The sequence below is a fragment of the Prionailurus bengalensis genome, chromosome C2 (genome assembly GCF_016509475.1).
Source record: "Prionailurus bengalensis isolate Pbe53 chromosome C2, Fcat_Pben_1.1_paternal_pri, whole genome shotgun sequence".
Taxonomy (NCBI): Eukaryota; Metazoa; Chordata; class Mammalia; order Carnivora; family Felidae; genus Prionailurus; species Prionailurus bengalensis.
In genome coordinates, this window is record NC_057350.1 from 145413643 (window position 1) to 145439805 (window position 26163).

The 26163-nt window shown below is 35.3% G+C and overlaps 1 protein-coding gene across 3 annotated transcripts in view; it reads right to left on the reverse strand.

Annotated features, from left to right (window-relative positions):
- Nucleotides 1-347: 347 nt before the first annotated feature.
- The window catches only part of AZI2 (5-azacytidine induced 2), a 38317-nt gene continuing 12501 nt past the window's right edge, over nucleotides 348-26163 (reverse strand). For 2 of the 3 annotated variants that reach the window (XM_043595579.1, XM_043595580.1), the window contains 7 exons: nucleotides 22706-22926; nucleotides 20849-20974; nucleotides 20276-20375; nucleotides 19017-19165; nucleotides 9951-10009; nucleotides 4595-4713; nucleotides 348-2413 (listed from right to left, as the gene is read on the reverse strand). In XM_043595579.1, coding sequence (XP_043451514.1) covers nucleotides 2001-2413; nucleotides 4595-4713; nucleotides 9951-10009; nucleotides 19017-19165; nucleotides 20276-20375; nucleotides 20849-20974; nucleotides 22706-22921 — 1182 coding nt within the window. In that variant the 5' untranslated portion in view covers nucleotides 22922-22926 and the 3' untranslated portion in view covers nucleotides 348-2000. Of the gene's footprint in view, nucleotides 2414-4594; nucleotides 4714-9950; nucleotides 10010-19016; nucleotides 19166-20275; nucleotides 20376-20848; nucleotides 20975-22705; nucleotides 22927-24007; nucleotides 24083-26163 lie in introns of those variants that run through there. The other variant, XM_043595578.1, reaches the window with a different exon arrangement.

Genomic DNA, 26163 nt, shown 5'->3' on the forward strand with positions numbered 1-26163 from the left:
TTAAGTAGATAATAAACTACAGATGGGCCCTTCTCATTTCTCTTTGAATCTTCCATAGAACGGAGATGATCATAAAGTGTATGTTTTAAAATTTATGGCTGGGTAAATTTTTTGGTTCAAGTCTTACCCATCATTTATTTAGCACTTTAAACTGTAAAGAACATCAACCTCGGATTTCTGGCATACCTGTTTGACAGCTACCCTGTTGTTCAGATGGAAGAACATTTTTTTCCACTCAAAAGAAGTCGGTTTAACAAGATAAATGCCTGTAACGTGAATCAAATTAACAACTGATAATTAGTACCTGACCCTGGAATATATAGGCAAGGACAATATTTCACGTTCACTTCAATTTCAAACAAAAATAATTTATTTTAATTAAACAATTTCTTGGCATTATTCAAAACATTAATCAAGCCATTATCTCATACGACTTCTTTACAAAGGAAAGTTTCCAACCTTGGTTTTACAAAAGGCAAACCAGTAAGCTACGTTAGAGATGAGATATAATATACAGCCTATGCAGCCACATGAGAAATAGTTTCTGCTGCTTTGTTATTACACAGGTAGTTGCTTCCTTTAGCTAAAGCCTGGAGTCTTGTATTTGTTTTATGCATATTGGGTTTTGTTCTATTACTTGGCAGGAGATTGTACTCCCTGGAGTCAGCTGTGTTCATTGGTCAGAATAAATTCCAGCATCTGACACCAATTCCATTAATCACAGACAAGCCTGAATAAGTGAGTAAGATAATAGAAAGACAAAAATATCTGTGACCAGTGAACACTGTTTATGTATGTATGCTATTCAGTTAATATAGAAGACATCTGAGATATTCTTTTGAGTTCAAGATATTTGAAACTGTCTATCAAAAAGGATAAAGGTCTCCTACATGAAACAGTTTATCTGAGGCAAAAGATGTATAAGCCAACTAATACATTATATTACAATGTTAATACCACCACCCTGAAAGAATTTAGACAGATTTCCATGTGAAGCCATCCTTGTTATATCTTTGTTGATAAATGATAGGCCACTTAGAATCAAAAAGTTTGGGGACATTCAGTGATCAGACTATATCAATACAGCACAGAATTTGGTTTACAGAACTAAAATTCTTAATGTGGTTAATCAAAAGTCACTCTTACATTTCAAAACAAAGTCTAACAATTTATAAGTCGCTGTACATAACAAGCAGGTATAGACCCTTTGAAGAAAATGACTTTATCCGGTTACATATTTAGCTTTTTATTATGGACCACTGAAGGCACAGATTAGACTGCAACCTGTGTGATGCTCTTTCTACTTCTAATTGGATAATGAGGTATTAAAATAGTTCACACACCACATAGGTTTTCAACTATTTCATCACTTTTTTCAGTTAGGATTTGAAGGACGTATGGGACAAAGTTGGTTTCAATGAGCAGGTTATTTCAAGTCTTGAAACCATTTTTTAATCACAATGTTACTGAGTCTTAAACTTTGAAACACAATAGCATATGCAGATGGAATAACCTATATTATTCAACTATAATTTTCATCTTTAAGGTCACTACAAATAGAACCTATTCACTTTGCCATTTGTCTTTTATGCAAATTAAAGCAACTTACAATTTTTCTCACATATTCATGGCCTCTTATTTTTATGAACAGATATTTAGGCATTTCACATGCTATATAAAACCATGTCCTAAAAAATTTTAATTCCATCCTTTACATGAGAGGCAGTTATTTACAATTACTATCAAAGGTAGAATCGTTTCTTTGAAACACCTTAAGTTTATTAATTAGTAGCTTACATCTGATTCTTAGAACATGGAGCTGGAGGGTGCTCTTTCATACTGGAAAATTGATACATGATGTGGAGAACAGTATGTGCAAATGTATATACTGAATAACTCTGCAAGTTTATTCAAAATCTGCTTTCAGTTAGGTAATTTCTTGAGAGCCACTGAAGGAGATAACAGTAACCTCATGACCAAATCCTGAAATCTCTTCAGAATTAATTCTTATAAAGGCAGTTTTGATTATGTTGATCCAAGTAATGCAGTGGTGGCAGGTTGGATAAAGGCAAAGTTTTATTTTTAGTTTCCCCAAATGCTGTCTCACTTGATTTAGGAGGGCTTGGGAATACCCAAGAATTATCTTCCAGAGAATTTCTGCCGTAAGAGTTGTGTTCCTGAAAGTTAGTACCATCATGAAGAATGGATCGCTCATTATCTGTCCATGATTGGAGAATGGCTTTCTCTGATAAAACCTTCATATCTCCTGATAAAGGGGAAGATGTGGTGTGGCAAAGAGTTTTGCCATTTGGTGACAGGGGGGAATGTCTTTTGTATGTTGCAGTAAAATTCGCCAAGTGCAGTTTTGTGCTGTCTTTCCCAAGGTCTTCCATGCATCCTATTGGGGCACAGGCTAAAAAGAAAGCACAGGCTAAAGGTCAGTTGTCAAGGCATTTGTGATCCTAATTTGGCTGAATCTAGAACTGGAAATAATATTTCCAAGTTAATATGATCACTGGGGCACTATGATTTGAGACAGATGACAAATGATCGAGTTCTAATCCTGGATCACTTATTTACTGACATTGTGACTTTAGGTTCAGCCACTTTTTGTGCTTCCAAGTGTCACTTCTCTCGTCTGCAAAATGGACATGGTATTCCTGTCCTGCCTATATCATAGGACCATTAATAAAGGTGAAGAATTGTATTGTGACTAGAGAAAGCCTGCCTACTGTTTAAGTGTCCATGGAAACCAAGAAAGCTGTTCTTAAATATAATATTCCTTTGCTTATTCAAATTTTTCCATAGGTGCTTCAAAATAAATTTCTTCTGCAATGATTATATTTTGAATTGGTGAGGCCCAAAGTAAGTTATTTAATATACATTCAAAGGCTCTTAAGGATAAAACAGTTTGAATAGAATTTATAAAATAATTCTGTTTCTTATAAACACACATTTCTGCCGTGGTCACAGTAATAAGTCAAGAGAAAAAGTGAGTTTAGTACACACGTAATGGCTTAGAAAATAAACTGAAGCGATTATTTAGCTAGTCTTAGCCAACATAACGGTAGTCTAAGGTTTTCCTCCCCTTCCAATTCAACCTACTAGGGCAAAATGCTAAGAATTATAACTCGGGCTTGAATCTATCATTTTAGAAGAAACTGAACCATATTATAAAATGAGCTCATTGCCTTTTTTCTTGGGAAGAGGGGAAGGAGTGGAGAAGACCTAGAAGTAACAGTGCTCAACTTCTGGACAAGGGTGATATGGAGGTCAGGAAAAAAGATGATCTAGTCTGTCTCTACTCATCAAAGCACGGAGTTCTGCAGTGACGAGCTGTGGCCTTGAGCCTGCCAGAGAACTTTCAGTTCGATACACCACAAGATTATCCTTCACCGGCTCAGAAGGGACGCAAGAATGAGCCATTTCCAAATGTGGAAAGAGCATTTTTCCTTTCTTATCCTTTGGAGACTATATTTGTTATATAAACAGCCTCACTGAAAACTCCCTGTAAAATTATTCTGTGTTCCTTTTAAGAGAAATTTTACCTCTACCAATCAACACACAGTTGCCTCATAGGTAACCCTGGCCATTGGAAAACTCCAGGGTAAATTGAACCATAAACTAAGTTGGAGCCTGGCAGAGCACGATATTAATTTGCCTGATTCGTAAATAACTCTCTAGAAACTAAAAGGGATTTTGACTTTAGTTTTCCTTTTTCCCTACTAGTTAACACTCCTGAGCAGATTTATAAAATACATTTCTCTTGTCCCCTCTTTAGGGCCAGTCCAAGGTGCATATAACTTTAGGTGCTGGTGATTATTTTTTTTTACGAAAAGTCACATCTCAATTCCTTCAAAATAAACTTTTGGGCAAATTTACATTATACAGCTTTTCAGAAATAAAACTATTATGTAATAAAAGGCACACATGCACTGATTTTTCTCTGAGATATGCAAAGAGCTTTTGTAAAGTAGCCACTAACTACTAGGTTAGGCCCAAAACTCAAGTTTAGTCAGCCAAACAGTTAATATGAAAAGCAAATCAATGAAAATTTTTTGTTTCATTGAAAGAGATAGTGGGATCACAAACAGTTTCCATTCTAAACGGTCTATCCTTTATGGGAAGAAAAATTAAGTTTACCAAATGAAAACAAATTATGCATCAAAGTTATTTTTTTTCAAAACTAATTTAAAGGGCTAGGTCTTTGATATATTCTGTGGCACTGGAATGAAAAATAGCTTTTGATGTCTTGATGTCTTTTTTTTAAATATAAGGAGGAGTTGTGGTAAAAGGTCAACTAGAGCAAACTTAACACCTCAGCCTTATACACATAAGCAACACTTGGCTGAGAAAAAAAGCCACAAGGGGAAAAGAATACAGTACGGAAGAAAAAACACATCAGCAACACCTTTATGTGTGAAGTTGACCAGTATGAGAATGAAGCCAAAGCAGAGAATAGGTAGGCTGTGAACATACTATATATACTCTGGCTTATCAAAATCATCTGATGAGATTTCGATAAGAAACGATAGCCAGTTGCTCTTCAAGCTGTTTGGCTGGAATCAGTGGTTTCCAGCAAACATTAACTTGCCTTTCTTGACTGTAGTTGGGGTTTTCAGTTTTCTTAGTAGTTCAGCTTGTACTTGAGTCACCAAATGTAAATTAGACATCTCTCTCTTCAGTTCCCAGTATGCATTTTGCATATTGTCGCTGAAATGCAAGTTTAAAAAAAAAAAAGTTAATGGTTATGTTCCTTACGGACAGAAAGTTGTGACTTTAAAATAGAGATGAGCATTCCTGCTCTAGTTTTGAGATGATATAAATTAAACAAAACTTCCTCATTAAATAATTGAAATACAATTAGGGCATTAGAACAAGTGAAAAGATCTTATTCAATAATAATATTGACCTAGTTTCTAGCCATTAACTGAACTGTATTAAACAGAAGGGTATTTACCAAAAAAGAAGTATTATCACCAAGTTTCTTATAGTTCTCAGAATTGAGGTTTTTATTATAGCCCATAATGTGCAGTGGTGTTATTATCATACTTTTAGAGTAAGGAGTATTTTCTTCATTTGCAAATCTGATACAGAAAAATAGTGACATTTATTCATGTATAGAGTTTTAATTTGTATTTATCTCTTGATTATTCGGTTTTGACGTTGGGAATTGAAATGTGTATCCCCAAACCCACATTAAAATAAAATTTAGGTTTCATGCATTCCATTCTTTTATGTTTGACTGGGCTGTCTCATATTGTTGGTTCTAAACCAATGTGACATGACAGCACAAGACAGGAAGAGCCAGATGATTTCCTGGTAAGGGAAAAGAAGCTAGAGAGAGAGAGGATTATATGAACCAGAATTTAAAGACTTCACAAATGCCTCTCATTTTCATAATTAAAAGTATTTTATGTCAATTATCTGAGCAGTTACAAATTAGCTATTTTAAACCTAATCTGTAAAAGTTTCATTCTTCCATTAAACATTATGTGGATATTCATGATTTTCTTTCTTAGGTTTTTAATTGCCAACTAAACTGAAATCTTCAATACATATTCTTACTATGCTATACAAGAATATGTAAAATATTAAGTATAAGAACTGATCTCAAAGTATTCAAATGACCATTATTGCCTTTTAAAGATATTGTTGTAAGTTTAATAACAAGTACCAAATTAGAAAATGTTATTTTATGCTTCAATTTTTATCTAGCTGTAAACAAAAACCTTTAAACCGAGGGATAATATCTTGGTATCTACATCTAACCTCCTATTCTAATTACGAAGGAACAGATCTACTAAAAAACAATTATATGGAATGTAAGGTTACATACCTTTTTTGTCAAGATATTTCTTTCTATTCCACTCCAACCAACCACAATTCTTTCAACAGAAGCAGAATACACTTTATACTGCTTTTGGAAAAAATCTGCATGTTTTAATCTATTGTAAACGTGATTTGTCAAACAGCAGTCTATTAAAAATCACAGGCTTTTTGCAGGTTTTTGGTAAGTGTGAAATAATTGCTTCACAAAAATTAGTTAACCACTTTACTTCACCAGTAAACATCTGAGATGTATGCTACAGTGAATGTTTCACATAGGAACCTGTCTTAAGTGTGAAGGGTTGTTGGTTCCTTGTTGCAATTCTGGGCATTCAGTATGCTTTCCAAAGAGTTACTCACATTACATAGCAGTAAGTGTAAGTGCTACATGTGCTAATTCATGCAGACAGTCATGATATGAATATACAGTTTAAAAATAGTGTTTAATTATTGTCATGAGATGGTAAATCAGTACCTGACTTGGAGAAAAGCAAAGCAAATACCCAAGACTGTGTTTGGATCCTAGAATAACGTTCACATTTAATCATTCAAACTAGCTAAGCATGTAAAATAAAAGATAGATAATTATAACAAGTGTTAAAGCAGTGTCTAATATACATTTTCCAATTCAATGAAGACTGCTTATAAACTAGGTTAAACTAAAAACTAGGTTGCCAACTTTAACATACATCTAAGTCTTTTTGCCCTTAAAGTCATATGAATTAAAAACAGATTAAAAAAAAAAAAAAGTCTAAATTACTAAGTGTAAGCTCTCCCTCTTGTGGATAACAAAGCAATGACAGTCACTTTACAGTAAATATTAAAGTGCTATAGTCTTCAAAGTGTGTTAAAAATTTATTTTTAATTCTACTTGTACAGAATTATTTAAATCATCACTTAAGTGAGACTGGAAGAGGCAAGTTGTCATCAACAAGTCTTTAGCAGAGTTCCAACTAACCGTCATTTATCTAGATTATTTTTGAGATTATATAGTCAGACTTCGCCTCCCACACCCCCAACCAGGAGTGTGAAGTTAGTTAAGTTTTGCTTTAAATGACATAGACACACACACACACACACACACACATATTTTTTTTTTCACATATAAAGAAATTATAAAACTATTTGAACACTGAGGTACAACACTAAAGCATCCCAAATGAGAACCCTAAAAAAATAAAATAGGTGAAACAAAATAATGATGGTTGAGCATTTCTCCCATGTTATCACACCAACTTGGCAAACTGGGTAACCACATTTTCCATGTGAGGAAACAGGTTCAGGAGAACTTACTCCATACTCTAACATGTTGCTGATCAAAGTCATCTTTTAATCATCTAGTCTAATGACTGCCTGCTGCCATTTTGAGTAACATTTTTTAATATCATAATCACCATCATCTTCATTAGACATTTACCAAGCACCTCCAATATACTCACTACCAACACAATCTTCTTAGCACCAGTATAAAATCTCAACCCTCTAAATTTTAAATGTAAGTAAACCTGCTTAGCCACATTGCAAGGAGATACATGCCCTGCTTACAAACTGTGTAAAAGCCCAGTTTTCTTAGTTGACAATACACATTCAACTCTTCAATACAAAAGGAATATTCCTCGTATAAGAAAAATCAACTTTTTTACGTCACCCATACATATTTTTCTTTAGCTTCTGAAAATTTACTTTTATATCACCCAGAAGAACTAAAATCAAAGTATGAGCATCTTACCCAAGAGCTAAAGACTTAGAAATTTACATTTTGACAACTATGATTCGCCAAAATCAACTGTCTTTCAGACATTTTTGATTGTGAAGCACAGCAAGGAATCAATTTACTACGCAACCCAAACAACCAAGTTATAACAAACCATACTTATTGCCCTTATTATGTGTAACACACTCTGGTATGTTCTGTTTTATTCAGTGTTTGTATAAATACTTAACTCACAAAATTTCACAATTACTAAGGGAACACGGCACAATTTGAAAAACATTAATCTGTATTTTCTATATTTTCAATTTCTTAAGAACTTCACAATTCAAGTTTACCCCATACCTAGATCTGTTTAAGAACTGAGTGCAACAACCTAAAGCTAACACCAGATGAACACTGGTAAGAAACTGGCCAAATTTCTGATAGGACTGTAATTATTAAAAGATGCTGTATACAGTAAAGGCCTCCAGTAATTACGTTAGGGAAATAGTACAGTACCTCATTTGCCTAGCAGTATGATGGAGGAAATATGAAAAAAGAGTGTTCCCACAAAGGGGGCTTTATAAATAACTGAAAATCATCCCTAAAAATATGTAAAATTGTACTTAAAGGTTTTATGGAAACATTCGTATGTACTTTTTTGCTAATGTAATAAACTTACATCTGAATTGTTCTACTTAAAAGTGATGAGGTAACTTACAAATATTAATAAAACATAGGACTGACTATAAACTAGAAATAGGTTTATATCATGTACATGGTAAGGCAAAGGAAAAACAAGATAAAATGCAGCTAGGAATGAGGCTAACATATAATTGAATGATACAGAGTTTACCAAGGGTAAACAAACCAGAAGAGGGAAACCTGATCAGTTTGGCAATCCATATTGCTTACATAAAATAAATGCAAACCAACTTGTAAAAAGCTGTACATACAATTTCAGCATTAGGGAGCCATTAGAACATGCTTTAATCATACAGTTCTTTTAGCATACAAGTAACTTTTAGAGCTAAGAACTTTTAGAGCTAAGGTAATTCTTTATAAAAACTGTTTCGCTCAGTTGATACTCTGAATTAATACTGAAGTTTAGAGAATTCAAAAGTGTACTTTGAAGCCAGTTATATATATATAACCTGGTAGCCTCAAAAGGTTGACTCACCTCTTTGGACCTTCATCCTCCTCTAAATCCTGGTATATTCTTTACTATGTTGTTAGGTATATGAGGTCTTCAAAGACATTTCTGGGGACCAGTTTTCAAGTTATTCTCAGTAGATGTGATCCAAATTTATGTAAAATCTCCCATGAATGGAAGAAGTCTCCTTCTATGTCATGTACTTCTAATACACTATACACAGCCCCTTTGACCTACTCCGATTCTAACATATTTTTTGTTCCCTGATTCTTTCCAAAAATGGTTTGAAGAGGCTTATAAAAAATGATAAATATAACAAAGGGAAACCTAGGTTGGCAGGAGAAAAGGTAACTTTGATTAAAAAAAAAAAAAGACAACTTTGAGAAAATTTACATGGATACTGAACTAGACACACTGTTTAAAAAGGAAAAACTTCTTGCTATAAAGCTAGATGAAACTTCAAGGCATAACTGAATAACTGTTCAAATGGCAGAGTTTATTAATTCCAATTGTTATGGTAATTGTTATAACCCATAAGGCCTAAAATACCCTGGCCCTATAAAGAAAAAGTTTGCCTACCCCTGAATCTAGAAGATTGGCTGCAATCCTCAAATTCTGCCCTACTTGATCATTTCTTTCAATTAGGTTTTGATAGGAATAGGTATGAGCCATTTCACATTACTGGCTTTTGCTCAGTAAACTTTGAAAGCCAAATGATCAAGCAATGAAGTCAACTCACTATTTTTCATTGGATGAAAGTATCCTTCTAGAGAAGAGATGCTAAAATCAGATAATTTAAAACACAGTACTTGTTACTCAAGTAAAAATGACATATATTTAAGAAAAAAGGGTTAAAGTAACATATGAACTCTGATAGCTACTTTTGTTTTTACCCCAAATGGATAGTTCTTTTAAAATTCATGTTATGCGAAAGACTAAGGTGGTCCAAATTTGCCCTTAAGGCGGAGTTACCGTATATGGAAATGTATAATTCTTCAGGTAAAAACCAGGATTTATTACAGAATACTTTCTACACAACTCCCTAAAAATCTAAGTGTTCAAAATTTTGTTTAAAGCATCACAATATGCACTTTTCTACTACTTAAGTTCAAACCTACTGCTGATGAACAGTTAAATGTTTTTTATAAATCCACTGTGATCAGAGATTACATGCAGTACCCAAATAGTATCCATTCTTTTTTAAAGTTAAATCACAACAGAAATCTAGGTAACCTATACAATGTGTTATTTTTGAATTTTGAAGAATGTTCATACCTTGAAATGCTCAGTCTTTGGAGATCACTGCTATTCAGATTGTCTTCCTGAGATGGATCCTGTCATTTGTTTAAAAATAAAGTTTTAAAGTTATAATTGTTAAGAAGTATAGATCTGTTTCCCAAACTAGTTCTTTATGATGTGGGAGTTTCACATATACAGGGGCCCATGGCTACAAAACATTGGGAAACACTGTTCAAGTTAAACAAATTCCTATGCTATAGAACTTCTCAAAACCTTTGGTATACAATAGCACATAATGAATAGCTAAATGGGTTCTTATTAGGTACTTTAGTCCTCTATACCAACTCCATTTTACATATCCAGTGTTTTCTAAACTTCTTTGGCTCTAGTGTCTTCACCTGGTCCCAAAGGATCAACTTTTCTAAATATAAATGACTGGAATATTGGGGGATATAGAAAAGTCTAAAAGGGCCATAGTGGAACTCACCCTGGAACCTTGACCTCATTAATACCAAACAGTAGTCAACTGAGAAAAAACAAAAACAAAAACCCCTCACCATTATGTCAACATAGGGATGCTATTTCACACTTTTGATTTCAACTTGGAACCTCTGATAAATTTGCATTAAGCATTCCACCATTCCTATTCCTGGTTGATATCTTTACCTTAGTTGTGACCATTTTTTTTTTTTTTAGTTTTAAATCTCCCCTCCCCCTGCCAAATAAATTCTTATGAAGGTCAAGGACCAAGTCTTAAATTAGAAAAAAAAAAATCCTTTTAATTCATCTTAAAGTCATAAGTTTCTCAGTCCTTCAGATACCATTTCAGCAGTAAGCGAAAAGTGATTTCTAAAGTTTCTTCTACTTTTAAATGTTTCTATGATTTATGATGAATTAAACTAAATTTATCCCCTAGCACCATCTAGTGGAAAAGAGTAACTAATAAGAATTGATCTATCTCATACACACACACACACCCATTAGAGTATTGCTTTTCTGGATTACCTTAAGTTTTTTTGAAATACATTCACTTATTAAATACACTATATACTAAGCACTATGCAAAACATGTTACATATTATCTAACCTTCATGAAAAAAACAGTATTTATAAGTCTACTTTACAAAAAACAAGTTCAGAAGAATTACATGATGTTCCTAATTTTACATAATAATTAGCAACACCGTAATTATGAGCCACGTTTTTATAATGACATGGTACTGTTTTCTACTCAGTAAGGAAATATCCATTATGTAAAAATCTATCAATTTCCTTTCAAGGCAAATCCATTTACTGACAATTATAATTCAGAGCTACAAAGTACAGATCCTTTCTTGCAAGCATATCTTTTTTTTTTTTTTTTTTTTCAACGTTTATTTATTTTTGGGACAGAGAGAGACAGAGCATGAACGGGGGAGGGGCAGAGAGAGAGGGAGACACAGAATCGGAAACAGGCTCCAGGCTCCGAGCCATCAGCCCAGAGCCTGACGCGGGGCTCGAACTCCCGGACCGCGAGATCGTGACCTGGCTGAAGTTGGACGCTTAACCGACTGCGCCACCCAGGCGCCCCGCAAGCATATCTTTTTAAAAGAAACCTCTAAAAAAGATGGTAGAGTAGGAGGATCGTAAGCTCACCTTGTTCCACAGATACAAGCAGATAACATCCACATCAGTGTAAATAACCCACAAAATGACCTGAGGGATGACAGAACAGACTCTCCACAGCAAAAGGTAAAGAAGAGACCATACTGAAGAGGTAGGAAGAGCAGAGAGGCCATCTGGAGCTAAATGGACCCATGGGTCTATCTGAAGGAGGGAGGAACATTGCAGGCATGGAGAAAGAAAAAGACTCACTCTCACACTAGGCACCCCAGGCATGGGGAACACACATAGGGAAGACAAATCCCCAAAGAATCCCTGTAACATTTGGCTTTGAAAACCAGAGAGGCCTAATTTCCCAAGTTCTTACAATCAGTGGGGCTTAACACCTGGGACTTGACAAATCAATGAGCTCAGCTCTGGGAGGGAGGGGAGGGCAGAGGAAACAGAATCCCCACCCTTGAAGGGACAGCATAATGAACCCCGAGAAGACACAGTATTGAAGCAGCACTGTGAAAAATGCTTCAGGTATATGGGAGAGAGATTAGCTGACTCATGTTAGAGCATGTGCTAGAGTAGCAGGGATCGCTGGGAGACTTCTCAAAGAAGAAAGGAGCTGGTGGGTGCTTCTCTCCCTGGCCCCCCACCCTATTTACACAGACACGTGCAGGACCAGTGCAGCACCCTCTCCACCTGGCTGGCTAACAGCATGCCCCACGCTTCTGTAGTTCTGCCCTCTCCAACCCAACCAGCTTCCATAGTTTTGGGCAGCAGCAGGTACCTTCTCACAACCGTCCAGCACAGACCTTGCTGGCACTAAATATACTGCCCCCCACACTCTCTTGGGGACTCACCCCCACCAGCCATAAAGCAGTTTTCAAAAGCAGCTCCAGCTCCCCTCCCACTGTAGACCTCTCCCGCTAAAACTGTGCTAACACCATATGCCGTGCCCCAACATTCTCCTATGGATCTGCTCCTTTCAATATTGCCCTTGGCCAGAACCCATCCAAAGTGGTAAAACCCTGGCACTGTGCAGGCAGCCCTGGGAGGGGCCAGCACCACTCCAAAAGTGACTCCTGCCCTGGGGACACGGGAAAATAACCACACAGACACCAGACTGGCTGCAGCTGGAGCAGTGAGTGGGGGGTAGACATCTGGTGTAACTACAGGGCCTACCCACCAACAAAAGCTTCTTAAGACACAATACAAGGAAAGTACCCTGAAGTTCAGTGCTACTGCATCTCTGGGAAAAGCCTGGTCTGCCTTGACCAAAGCCCAAGGTGGCCCTAGACTGGCCCACTAACAGAGGTACCAGACCCTTCCCACAAGAGGCAAAGAAGGCAACTGCAGATGACTGAAGGCAAAAGTGGCTTGGCCCAAACAATAAGGAGCACACACAAGAGATGCGCCTGAAATGTGAGGTTCTTGTGAACACGGGACATTGTACTTCTTGGCACCACAGGACCTCTTCTTTATAACACCACTATTTCAAGAGCTGGAGACAGCTCACTTAGCTGTTTCTAAGACATAGAAACAAACAAAATTAAGAGACAGAGGATTATGCCCCAAAAGAAAGAAAAGGCCTAGATTATAGCAAGAGACCTAAACAAAACAGAGATTAATATGCATGGTAGAGTATTTACAATAATGGTCCTAAAGATACTCACTAGACTTGAGAAGAGTGGAAGACCTCAGTGAGACCCTTACAAAAGAGATAGAAACCATAAAAATATAAACCTTAAGAGATGAAGAACTCAGTAACTGAAATTAGAAATGTACTAGACGAAACAGTGCACCAGAAAATAAGAAAGGATGAGCGAACTGAAGGCCAGAGTAATGGAAAGCAATCAAGCTGAAGAGAAGAAAGATAAAATTATAATAATAAATGAAAACAGATTTAGGGAATTCAGTGATGCCATCAAGTGTAATAGCATTTGAATCACAGGGATGCTACAAGAAGAGAATGAAAAGGGGACAGAAAGTTTATTTGAAGAAATAAATTTGGGAAGCTGAAAACTTCCTGCATCTGAGGGAAGAAACCAAAATCCAGATACAGGAGGCACATAAAGCCCCCAATAAAATCTAGCCAAGAGGTGCAAAGCAAGACACATTATAATGACAATGGCAAAAGGCAGTGATAGAGAATTTTAAATGCAGCAAAAGAAAGCACATACATGGGAAACCCCATGTGGCTACCAGCTGATTTTTCACCAGAAAGTGTGCAGGCCAGAAGGGAGTAGCATGATACATTAAAAGTGCTGAAAGAAAAAACCCTGCAGCCAAGAATACGCTACAGAGCAAAGATATCATTCAGAATAGAAGAGATAAATGGTTTCCCAAAAAAGGTTAAAGGAATGCATCACCACTAAGCCAACCCTACAAGAAACGTTAAAGGGGACACTTTGGAAAGGAAAGACCATTAGGAGGAATAATAAAAGGAGCACAAAAACAGTAAAATTTATATCTATAAAACTCAGCCAAGGGATTCACAAAATAGAATGATGTAAAGTATGACACCATTTACCTGAAACATGAGGTGGAGAGAAATAAACACTGGATTGAAACCTAAGTGACCACTAACTTAATATAGACTGCTATCTGCATAAAATGTTATGTTACATGCAAACCTAATAGTGCCACAAATCTCAAAATCCACTAATAGATATGCAAAATGTAAAGAGAAAGGAATCCAAGTATATGACTACAGAAAGTCAGCAAACCAGGAGAGTGCAAGAGAAGAAAGTAACAGAGTAGAACTATAAAAACAACCGTAAACAAGTAATAAAATGGCAATAAGTACATACCTATCAATAATTACTTTGAATATAAATGGACTGAATGGTACAGTCAAAAGACATTAGGTGATGGAATGGATAAAAAAGGAGAAGATCCATCTATATGCTGCCTACAAGAGACTCATTACAGAACTAAGGACAAATGCAGATTGAAAGTAAAGGGATGGAAAAGCATTTGTCATGCAAATGGTGGCAGGGAAAAAAAAAAGCCAGGTTGGCAATACTTTTATGGGATAAAATAGACCTTTAAACAAAGACATGGGGTGCCAAGGTGGCTCAGTCGGTTAAGCATCTGACTCCCAGTTTCAGCTCAGGTCACTATCTCACTGTTTCATGGGTTCGAGCCCGTGTTGGGCTCTGCACTCATGGTGCAGAGCCTGCTTGGAATTTTCTCTCTTTCTCTCTCTCTCCTCCTCTCTCCTGTTCACACTGTCTGGATCTCTCTCAAAATAAATAGACATAAAAATTTTTTTTAAAAAAGAACAGGAAAAGAACACTATATAATCATAAATGGAACAATTACAGTAAGAATTGTAAATATTTATGCACTCAACATGGAAGCACCCAAATACATATAGCAAATAACAACAAACATAAAGGAAGTAATCAATAGTAATACAATAGTAGGGAACTTTAACATTCCACTTATATCAATGGATAGAACATCCAAACAGCAAATCAGCAAGGAAACAGTGGCTTTGAATGACACAATGGATCAGATGGATCTAGCCGATATATTCACAACATTCCACCCTAAAACGGCAAAATACACAATTCCTGTCAAATACACATGGAACATTCTCCAGAATAGATCTCGTATCAGGCAACAAAATAAGTGCAACAAATTCAAAAAGACTGAAGACACAGCATGCATCTTTTCCAACCACAGTACTATGAAACTACAAATCAACCACAAGAGAAAATCTGCAAAAACCAAAATACATGGAGGTTAAATAACATGCTACTAAGCAATCAGTGGGTCAACTAAGAAATCAAAGAAGCAGCCAAAAATACATGAAGACAAATGGAAATGAAAATACAACAGCCCAAAATCTTTTGGATTCAGCAAAAGCTATTGTATTAATCAGGAAATTTATAGCAATACAGGTCTACCTGATAATGCAAGAAAAATCTCAAACAACCTAACCTGATACCTGAAAGAGTTGAAAAGGAGAACAAAACCCCAAACCAGTAGATGGAAGGAAATAATAAAGATTAGAGCAGAAACAAATTAATTAGAAACTAAAAACTAAAACCAACGGAGCAGATCAAGAAAACCAGGAGTTGGTACTTCGAAAAGACCAATAAAATTGATAAACCTTCAGCAAGATTCACCAAAAAAACCAAAAAACAAAAAAGACTCAAAATCAGACATAAAACAGGAGAAATAACTGACACCACAGAAATACACAGGATTGTAAGAGATTATGAAAAATAATACGCCAACAAACTAGAAAACCTAGAAAAAATGGGAGAAATTACTAGAAACATACAACTTCCCAAAATTGAAATCAGGAGAAAAAGAAAATTTGAACAGACCAATTACCAGCCATGCAATTGAATAATTAATCAAAAAGTTCCCAGCAAACACAAGTCCAGGACCGGATGGCTTCAGAGGCGAATTCTATTATACGTTTAAAGAAGAATTAATACCTATTTCTCTCAAACTAATCCAAAAAATAAAAGTAAGAAAGCTTCCAAATTCATTCTATGAGGCCAACATTACCCTGATACCAAAACCAGATAGACATTACACAAAAAAGGGAAGTACAGGCCAATACTGCTGATGAACACAACTGCAAAAATCCTTAACAAAACACTAGCAAAAGGAATCCTACTATACATTAAAAAAATCATTCACCATGACCAACTAGATTTTATTCCTAGGATGCAGTGTGGTTCAATATTCTCCAATCAACATGATACATCACATGAACATGAGAAGGAATAATCCAATTAAAAACGGGCAAAAGGTATTAACAGACATTTCTCCAAAGACATCCAGATGACCAACAGACATGAAAAGATACTCAACATCACTCATCATCTGGAAATGCAAATCAAAACCATAATAAGGTATCACCTCACACCTGTCAGAATGGCTAAAATAAAAAACAAGTGTCAACAAGGATGTGGAGAAAAAGGAACCCTCATATGTGCTGGTGGGATGAAAACTGGTGTAGCCACTTTGAAAACACTATGGAGGTTCCTCAAAAAATTAAAAATAGAATTGCCATATGATTCTGTAATTCCACTATTAGGTATTTACCCAAAGAATATGAAAACACTAATTGGAAGGGATGTATGCACCCCTATGTCTATTGCAGCATTATTTACAATAACCAAGATATGGAAGCTGCCCCAGTGTACATCAATATATGGATAGAGGATGTGTGTGTGTGTGTGTGTGTGTGCGCGTGCATGCATAAAATGGACTATCACTCAGTCATAAAAGAGAATCTTGCCTTCTGCAACAACATAGATGGATCTAGAGAGTATGATGCAGAGCGAAATAACCCAGTCAGAGAAAGACAAACATCATATGATTTCACTCACGGTAGAATTTAAAAACCAATAAACAAAGAAAAAAAGAGACAAACCAAAAACAGACTCTTAACCATAGAGAACAAATAGACGATTATCAAAAGGGGTAGGGATGAGTTAAATATGTGAAGAGAATTAGGAGTACATTTATCATGATGAGTACTTAGTAAGGTATAGCATTGCTGAATCACTGTATTGTACACCTAAAACTAATATAACATTGTATCTTAACTATACTGAAATTAAAAATTTTTAAAACATAAAATTAAAAAACATATATAAATAAACAAGCAACCATAGCAGTCAGCAGCCATCTAGCTAGCTTTTCAGGGGCTATGGCACCTAAGCTTGTAGGACAGGATGCTTGAAGCCTTTGAAGAAATTACGGTATGTAATCACAGGTTCAAAGGTATGGCAGTGGTTAACTTCAGATGTCAAGTAGGAAAAAAAGCATTTTGCTCAACAGGAACTGACATTAATTTCTGTGGTATTTCCCCTTTCTCAGGCCTGGGGGCTTGAAAGCAAGTTCTCATTGTCCAGTTCAGAGGAATTCATTTGGCCAAGGCCAAGGTGGAATGCTGTATTATTCTTAATGCCTGGCTCATCCTCAAGTGGTGGTCACATTCAATAAAGACTACATTACAGAAGAGAGAACTATCAGTTCCATTTAAGGACAGCTGGGATTCAGGGGAAGCATGCTGGCTGGCAGTCAGGAAGTATGGGAAGTAGTTCCCTTATCAGTTACTGGCATCCCAAGAGGAACCAGGGGTAGGTGACACAGCTCCTCAATGGAGTTAGAATGCTCTGATGGGCAAAATGGTTAAGATGAGAAATAATTATCTAACTGGTTAACTTATTTAAAATACATAAATGTATATAATGGTTGTTTGACTCTAGACTACTAACCTTTACAATTTCTGTAACAGTAATTTTCTTAAGATTTTTTTCCCAAATTTTTATTTAAATTGTTAACACACAGTGCAATATTGGTTTCAGAAGCAGAATTTAGTAATTCACCACTTACATACAACACTCAGTGCCCTTCATAAAAGTGCCCTCCTTAATAACTATAATCCATCTAGCTGACCTGTCACCCTCCATCAACCCTCAACCTGTCCTCTATACTTAAAAGTCTCTTATGGTTTGTTTCCCTCTCTTCCCCACCCCACCGCCACGTTCATCTTTTATTTCTTAAATTCCATACAAGTGAAATCATATGATACTGTATTTGTCTTTCTCTGACTTGGCTTAGCATAATACACTCTATCTCCATTCATGTCATTGCAAATGGCAAGATTTCATTCTTTTTGATGGCTGAGTAATATTCCATTGTGTATATATACCACCTCTTCTTTATCATTCATCAGTTGATGGACATTTGGGCTCTCTCCATAGTTTGGCTATTATTTGTAACAACTATTTTGCATATGGTGCATGTGCTCTCACACTCTGATTATTTCTTCTTTTTCTATTCAGTACTATCTGTCATGACATCTAACCTTGTAATCAAGTTTGTTAGAACCCAATGTAAAGTTCTGGTAAACAGATTAGGTGAGGACCTGAGAGGCAACTTGTGTTTTAGTGGATGACTTGAGGCTAACTGTACTTTAGCAGCTCAGCGGGGCTTTTCGTTTTTGCTTTTTCCCAATTCTTACAACCTCAGCTATTTGCTAAAAATTAAAGTTGTCCCAAAAGTATTAAACTTCTAAAAATTAGTAGACAAGTTTTTCCTTCTTAAAAAAGAATCCTAAAAATTAAGTTGTATCTTGTAGTGTCTACATTAATCAAATTATTAAACAAAACGATAAACTTAAAACTTGAGTTCTCTTTAAGCTTTACAGAAAAAAATGACTTAAGGAAACTGAAGGAAAGGAGTTTAAAAGAATAGCTTTAATAAATTAATAAACTAAGGTTTTTTTAAGTGAGCTTTTTAAAACAAAATTATAAATTCTGGGATTATGCTAGAAGTATACAGTATATCAAATTTTACACAAAATGGCTAAAATGGAAGATAAAGGTGAATTTTTCAGAGACTGTAATTCTCTAAGTAGCAACAATGTAAGTTAACTCTACAATTTAATCCTTAGTTACAAATCCTACAAATAGTACTGAATAGTACACAGTACTGAATACTGAACTTCTCAATTTAATAATTCTGTAGTACCATTTGTTTGGCTTTCTGTAGCTGTATTTTGAGATCACTACATTCTTTCCTCATCAGTTCCAGCTCTTGTTCCAAACCATGGATCTTCAGGTCACAGCTCAACTTTTCCACCTCCCAGTTTGATGAAGGTGGATTTAAATTCCTTATCACTAAAAAAAGGATAGACGTTAAAATTGTTATTTCTGCCTTCTACATTTGTTGCAATTCCATAGTAAAATGTACATAATACAAAAACTAATATAAAACATGCACAAGTAAGTTTTTAAAAAACAATAATTACGTTCAAAGATCTATGCTAATGAGAATATAAAACCTGCCAATCTTGTTTTAAAATGTATTAATCATCCCTGTCCCTGATTTTCTATTTACATTAAAGTACAAGTTTGTAAGTCTGGAACTTTAAAATATACGACACTAATCAAATTGTAGACAAGTCAATAATCTACCTATGTAAGTCAAGGTTAAGACAGTGATAAAAGTAAATGAAGTGAGGAAACTGAAGCTCACGTAGCTAATCACTCCATCTAGTCCCCCTAGAGAGTTTGACCATAAGGCCTAGAACATGATGTCAAAATGATTTACTGATGAACATTCCACTGCAGAAACTCAATACAACTGTATACTGACTTACTCTTGACTAAATGCTTTAGACTCCCTACCTAGAAAAATCCCCAACCAGCTATTATAAGAGAGTTCATCTCAATCTCCTATCAAAAGGTCTCCCTCAGAGGCCTACTCTTCAGTTTGGCTCATCAGAATGTTTATGGGAACAGGCCAATACCCATATTGTTCCATAACTAATTTTTCACTCCAGCATTGCATCTGCACATTTTAACAGCCTTCAGAAATTTAAAAAAAAAAAAAAAAAAAAAAAGGAATTGAAGGAATTGTAACTACTCCATGACAGGCGTCTAATAGCAGGCAAAAGTTCATTAGAAAGGAAAAGCCAGGACATACCAGCAGGTAAGACGTTTTGACAAGGATGGGGTTCTACTCCTTTCTTCATCTACTTCATCACAAACTAGCCCTGAATAAAAACCATCAAATTTTCTCTAGGAAAAGTGCAATTTATATCTAAGGAAAAGTTAAAAGGGGTTGATATTTTGTGAAAGCATATCAGAGAAATTAACGTAAGCCTAAAATTATAAAATAAGTTAAGGCCTTAGCATACAGATAAAGAAAACTGGTAATGGATATAACACATAAATGGAAAACTGTACTGATTCCATTATAACATTTGTAACAAATAAGTGGCATACCCTGCTGAGTTTCCACCTCTGTCCTTAGCTGGAGAAGTTCTACTTCTTTAGATTGTAGCTGTTCATTCAATACTTTCAAAGATTCAGAGTTGTCTTTATTCTAGTTAAGTAGGGAAAATGCCAAATTACATTTGGTATAATCTGTAGCTTGATATATATTAATTTTCAGGTAGATGAAAAAAACCGATTCAGGCCTTTTAAAAAGTGAGGTGGGAAAATGAACCCAGTTTTTCGCTAATCTCTCTGTCTTTCAAACTTAGGATATTATTCACTGGCTTTTTTTCTTTTTTCTTTTCATTTTTAAAACATTGACAAATCCTACTAGGTCATGATTTTTTAAAAATAAGTTAGTGGCGTTAGACATATTTAAGTCCTAAACATCATTACATACAAAGTATTTATTTTGCACAGAAATAAGTTACAAATATTACTATTAAAAATTGCTATTTTTGCCCTGAGCATGTATATTTTCAATTTTTAATTTAATAAATATAAATATTTATTTCTAATTTTAAGCTTCCTGAAGAAGAAACTCATTCCCAATATATAGATATTCTTTTTAAACCAACTTACCATTTTATCCAATTTGCTTTTCAAATTATCTCTATCAATGCAAACCTCTCGATATGCATGATAGGCCTTATTTACTTGTTCACGTCCCACAGAACTTGTTTCTTCATCTAATCGAGCTCCTATAAGCTAAGAGAATGAAATTAGAAGAGAAAGCTTAAGAAGGAATTCTACACACACACACACACACACACACACACACACACACACAGAAGCCAGTCTTCTGATGACTCTACACCTTACTTTTTTTGTAATGCAGGGATAAAGCCTGGACTATAATTAAATAAAACATTTCACTTCCAACAATTAAGCTTTATTGATTAAGAAAGAAAAAAAATACAGGTAAGTATTTTTTTTTTTTTTTAACGTTTATTTATTTTTGGGACAGAGAGAGACAGAGCATGAACGGGGGAGGGGCAGAGAGAGAGGGAGACACAGAATTGGAAACAGGCTCCAGGCTCTGAGCCATCAGCCCAGAGCCTGATGCGGGGCTCGAACTCACGGACCGCGAGATCGTGACCTGGCTGAAGTCGGACGCTTAACCGACTGCGCCACCCAGGCGCCCCCAGGTAAGTATTTTTAAAGTGCTCTACTTTATGCTTTTAATCAGTGTTTTCTGTCTTATAGCATATATTAATTCATCATACTAAAATACTACATCATTCTTTTATAGTACAAAGATGTTTTCCAAGCCAGTAGTATTTCATTTCCATCATCAGAAAAAGTGAGAAATGAAGGTATACTTGGCTTTTTAGAGAATAAACGTGTTAGTTCATTTAGTACTAGATTATTCCAGAATAGAAATTAATAGGATTATTGGTCACAAAGTACAGAACTATCTCCAATGTTAACTATACCAAATCACATTTTTCTACTTAATTTAAAAATAAACATAACTATGAACTCCAAAATGTTACCTTTTCTCACTCTATCCCAGTATATCACAAATTTATTTGATTATCATTAAAGAAAATGCATAGGAATTCAAAGAAATCATGATTTTTACAACTGACTTCCTTTCTCGTACTTCCCCTAGATGAATCAAACTCTACCAAGCCCCATCCTACAGTTTTTGTAACAAGATAATTCATTTCCTTGGCAGCTAAGAATCCATTTCCTTTCCCTTTGGCGAAGCTGCTGTTCATAAAATACAAATAAAATTATCTAATCCAAAGAAACATAAAACTAAGTTAAAACTTTAAAACTCAAAAACAAAAATATAAGTGTTCCACTTATATGGAACTTATAGTGGAACTTTGAAGAGTTCCACTATCCAAAGTCGAGTAGATGTGATGATTTATAATGGGATCAGCTATCAAGCTTAAATATTCTATAACATTTAGGAGTGTCAGGTTTCTGCATGAAAAAGGTAAACAGATGACATTAATTTATCAGTTGAAAGCATTATTCTGTGTGTTGAAAAACAAAAGAGAATGTTCAGGTAAAGAAGATGTATGTCAATTCTGGTGAAGACATTTTTAAACATATTAGAATAATGTTACAGGAGCTTCCTCCTTTGACACTTAATTTCCTTTGTTGGCATATAATTTTTTGCACACATATTAACATGCTGAATAAAACACAGTTTATGAAGGTACGGCAATCTGAAAAAAGAAAAATCTATTCCAAGTTGTTATTGGAAGTTGTTATTGCTATTCCAAGTTGAATATTCTACAAATACTCATCATGTACATTATATGTAAAGTATGATAAGTGCAGTATGCCCAGGGTTTTAAGATTAGAAGTGAGTTATTCTTGGAAATTTAGTAAACCATGGAAGACAGGATAGAAAACTATTTAAAACGTCAGGTATTTTAAATTATTCTTTAAGTCATAAAATATAATAAAGATAATAATTACCTTTTCTTCCAAAAATCTTATTCTTTTCTTTAAGAAAGAGTTCTCTTTCTCTGAATCCTTAAGTCGTTTTTTGATGTCTTCATATGCAGTGACAAGGGCAAAATGTGAAGCAACAGACTCATCTCCTGAATATATTGAGATTGGAGTCACCGTATCTCTCCTATGTGCTTTTTCATGATTCAGAATGCAGATATCATCTTCTACCAGTGCATCCATGACAGCTTTTTAAAAGAATATAAAATACAAATGTCCCATTGAATAAATGAGCAAGAGAGATGTATTTAGAATGAGCATACTGGGACAATGTTTAAAAACTCTTTTCTTTTAGAGGCAGCATAAAATACTGGTAAAGGGCATGGACTCTGAAACCAGATTCTAGGAGCTGCATCCAAGTACTACTACTTAGAGCCAGTGTGGCTTTGGGCAAGATGCTTAATCTCTCTGCCTCAGTTTCCTTATTTATAAAGTATAAAAAATCGTAGCGACTATTTCACAGAATTCATAAGAATATTAAATGAGTTGATATCTATAAAGCATTTGAAACCAACCGAAGCTATTAAGTTTTAGAAAAAGTTGTGAAACCATTTTTATGGAAAGGATAAACATTTTTAAATACGTAATACCCATTATTTTTTTCTTATCAGCACTTCCACTTACATATATAAATAGCAAGTTTTATAGCTTCCCAAATTATCAAAAACCCCAAGTACAATTCATTACAAGACTATTACAGAAGTTTTAAGGCATGCTCCACTATATTCTTCCCATACCAGTAGTTGTTTGTTGTGCAACTGCAATAGTACCCATTAAAAAAACTTTTTAAAATGTTTTTTTTTTTTTTTTTTTATTTTTGAGAGAGAGAGAGCATGTGAGGGAGAGGCAGAGAGACAGGGAGACACAGAATCTGAACCAGGCTCCAGGCTCTGAGCTGTCAGCAGAGAGCCCAACCCGGGGCCCGAACACATGAACTGCGAGATCATAACCTGAGCCAAAGTTAGATGCTTAACTGACTGAGCACCCCAGGGGCCCCGGAATTAACATTTCAGTACTTACCGTGTCCCAGTACCTTGTACTACATTCTCTTAATACTATCTCATTTAAACCCCTCCAAACAATTCTGTGAGGTAGGTATCATCTACATTTTATAGGATCAAAAAGGTTAAGTACTCAGTCCAAGTAAAAGCTAGTAGATGTTAGTTAGCTCTGTGAGGGTGCAAGTTATGTTTGTTTTGTTCATCATTGTGTCCCCAACTCTAACACCTAAGAGAAGCAGCCAGTTACTCCATTAGTTAGGGAACTTACTTGCTCTGTACATCTACTTTTGCTGTTAGGTTCATCATTACTTCCCCATCTGAGAGTTATGTTCCTGAAAAACACTGTGGAAGGAGAAATTGTGGCTGAAACCTTTTAAGACCTCATGGGAAAAACGGGGTAAGAGGGGCTGCATATCATAAGAGAACCTAAAAAATCCTTTTAAACATTTTTAAGTTTGAAATAAAACACCAAATACAGCATTCTAAATAAAGACTGTAATGGAATTTCATGTATCTTACATAATTAAGGACTACTGAAAAAAATTTTATTTACTATTCCTTGCTTGGAATAATATTTTATTGCTGTGTCAGTCACTGTTCCAAGAATATTATAGGTGAGGAATTGAAGTAGAAGGAATTTAAGTAATTTTCCCAAGTAACATAGTAAATAATGAATTGAGATGTAAACATAGGTGATTAAACCACAGAATCCATGTTTTACTATGCCTGCTTTTCTCCAAAACTTCTAGCCTCCCTCCCTGTATCAATCAATGCCTATAAAGTCCATTTTGCTGTATTTCAGACAACATGAATATTAAGGAAAAGTGTGTGTTTTTCTGGTTCTGGTCTTCTATCACTGTATTTCTGCTTTACTGGTTTTACAATGAAAAGCTTCCAATTGTTCTCAACTAATGTTAGAATTTGGTATGCCTAGCAATTTTTTTATATCTAGGATTATAGGAGAGGTAGGCAAAAATGAATGTGTGTACTACAATCTGAGTAGGTGAAAGCTATCAGACAATTTTCACCAATACCAACTTAAAAATTTCTAAGCAGGGCCCCTGGGTGGCTCAGCCAGTTAAGCATCCGACTTCAGCTCAGGTCATGATCTCACAGTTCATGAGTTCGAGCCCCACGTCGGGCTCTGTGCTGACACCCATAAGCCTCAAGTCTGCTTTGGATTCTGTGTCTTCCTTTCTCTCTGCCCCTCCCCCTGATCACGCTCTGTCTCTCTTCCTCTCAAAAATAATAAACATTAAAAATATTTAAAATTTTTTTCTAACCATATAGGACAACTCCTACTCTTAAGTTAGAATCTTTCCCAGCCTGTCAATAGAGTCCAAAAATAAGAAAGGACTATGCTACCTACATATCCCAAAAAGGTGGCAGGTCCTTAGAACCATACTTAATTTCTGCTGCTTCTGGTGGAAGATATACTTTCTTCTCGTAATGAAGAAAAAGTTTTCTTCCTTTAATGGGGTTTACTTTTTCCTCTCTGAATTCAACCCTTTTCCAAAATAACAGCAAACATCATACCAGTCATGCTGCTGATAGCTGAAATGTTGGTATTTCCTCTCCAAAAGGAAAGTATGGGTTATTCCCACATTGCAAACTGCAAATATGCATATGTATATCCACATGAGATTCTTTCTGCTACATGTTATATCTGAAAAGCTTGCTAAGCAGAACAAGAATAGTTCGCTGGTTAAGTGGCAGCATGCAGTATAGTTTAAGGAGAGATAAAATTGTGCCCATCTTAGACATAATTTCTCATATCTTAATATCCAAATGAGGAGTTATTCAACTGGGATAATTTTTTCTCCAAAGAAAGTTGAAAAACAAGAAGTAAGCATAAACTGCTCTACACAATCAACACAGATGTCCTACAGACTGTGCACTTTAAGGATCAGAGCATATATGCTTTTACTTTACACAAAGTTCTAGCTAGCTCAGCTGTGTGATTTCCTATTCATTTTTATCACGAAACAATCATTTATTCAGCAAGGAAAACCCAGTGTGGAAAACAGCTGTGCAGTAAAATAATTACCACACCATAAAGATAAGTAATATATTTGAAACAAGAGAGAATGCTATGGAAATTGAGGGTTGGGAAGGAAGAGTGGTTTTGAAAGAAGTATCACACACACAAAAAATGACTCTTAGTCCCATACTCTTAAGTGAAGAGGATGGTTATTTTCATTGTACTTAAAACTTCTAGGAAGGAGAAACAAGTTCAAAGACCTGAAAGTGTGGGGAGAAGGTATGAAAAGATAAACAGCAAAATGTGAAATAAAAAAACCTAACAGAAACAAACTCTCTTTATAACAGAGACTACAGAATTTGGTCCTTATTCTATGGAATTCAAGAATGGATAGGATTCAAGAATGTGAAGAATACTTACACAATATTTATAAAATGTATCTG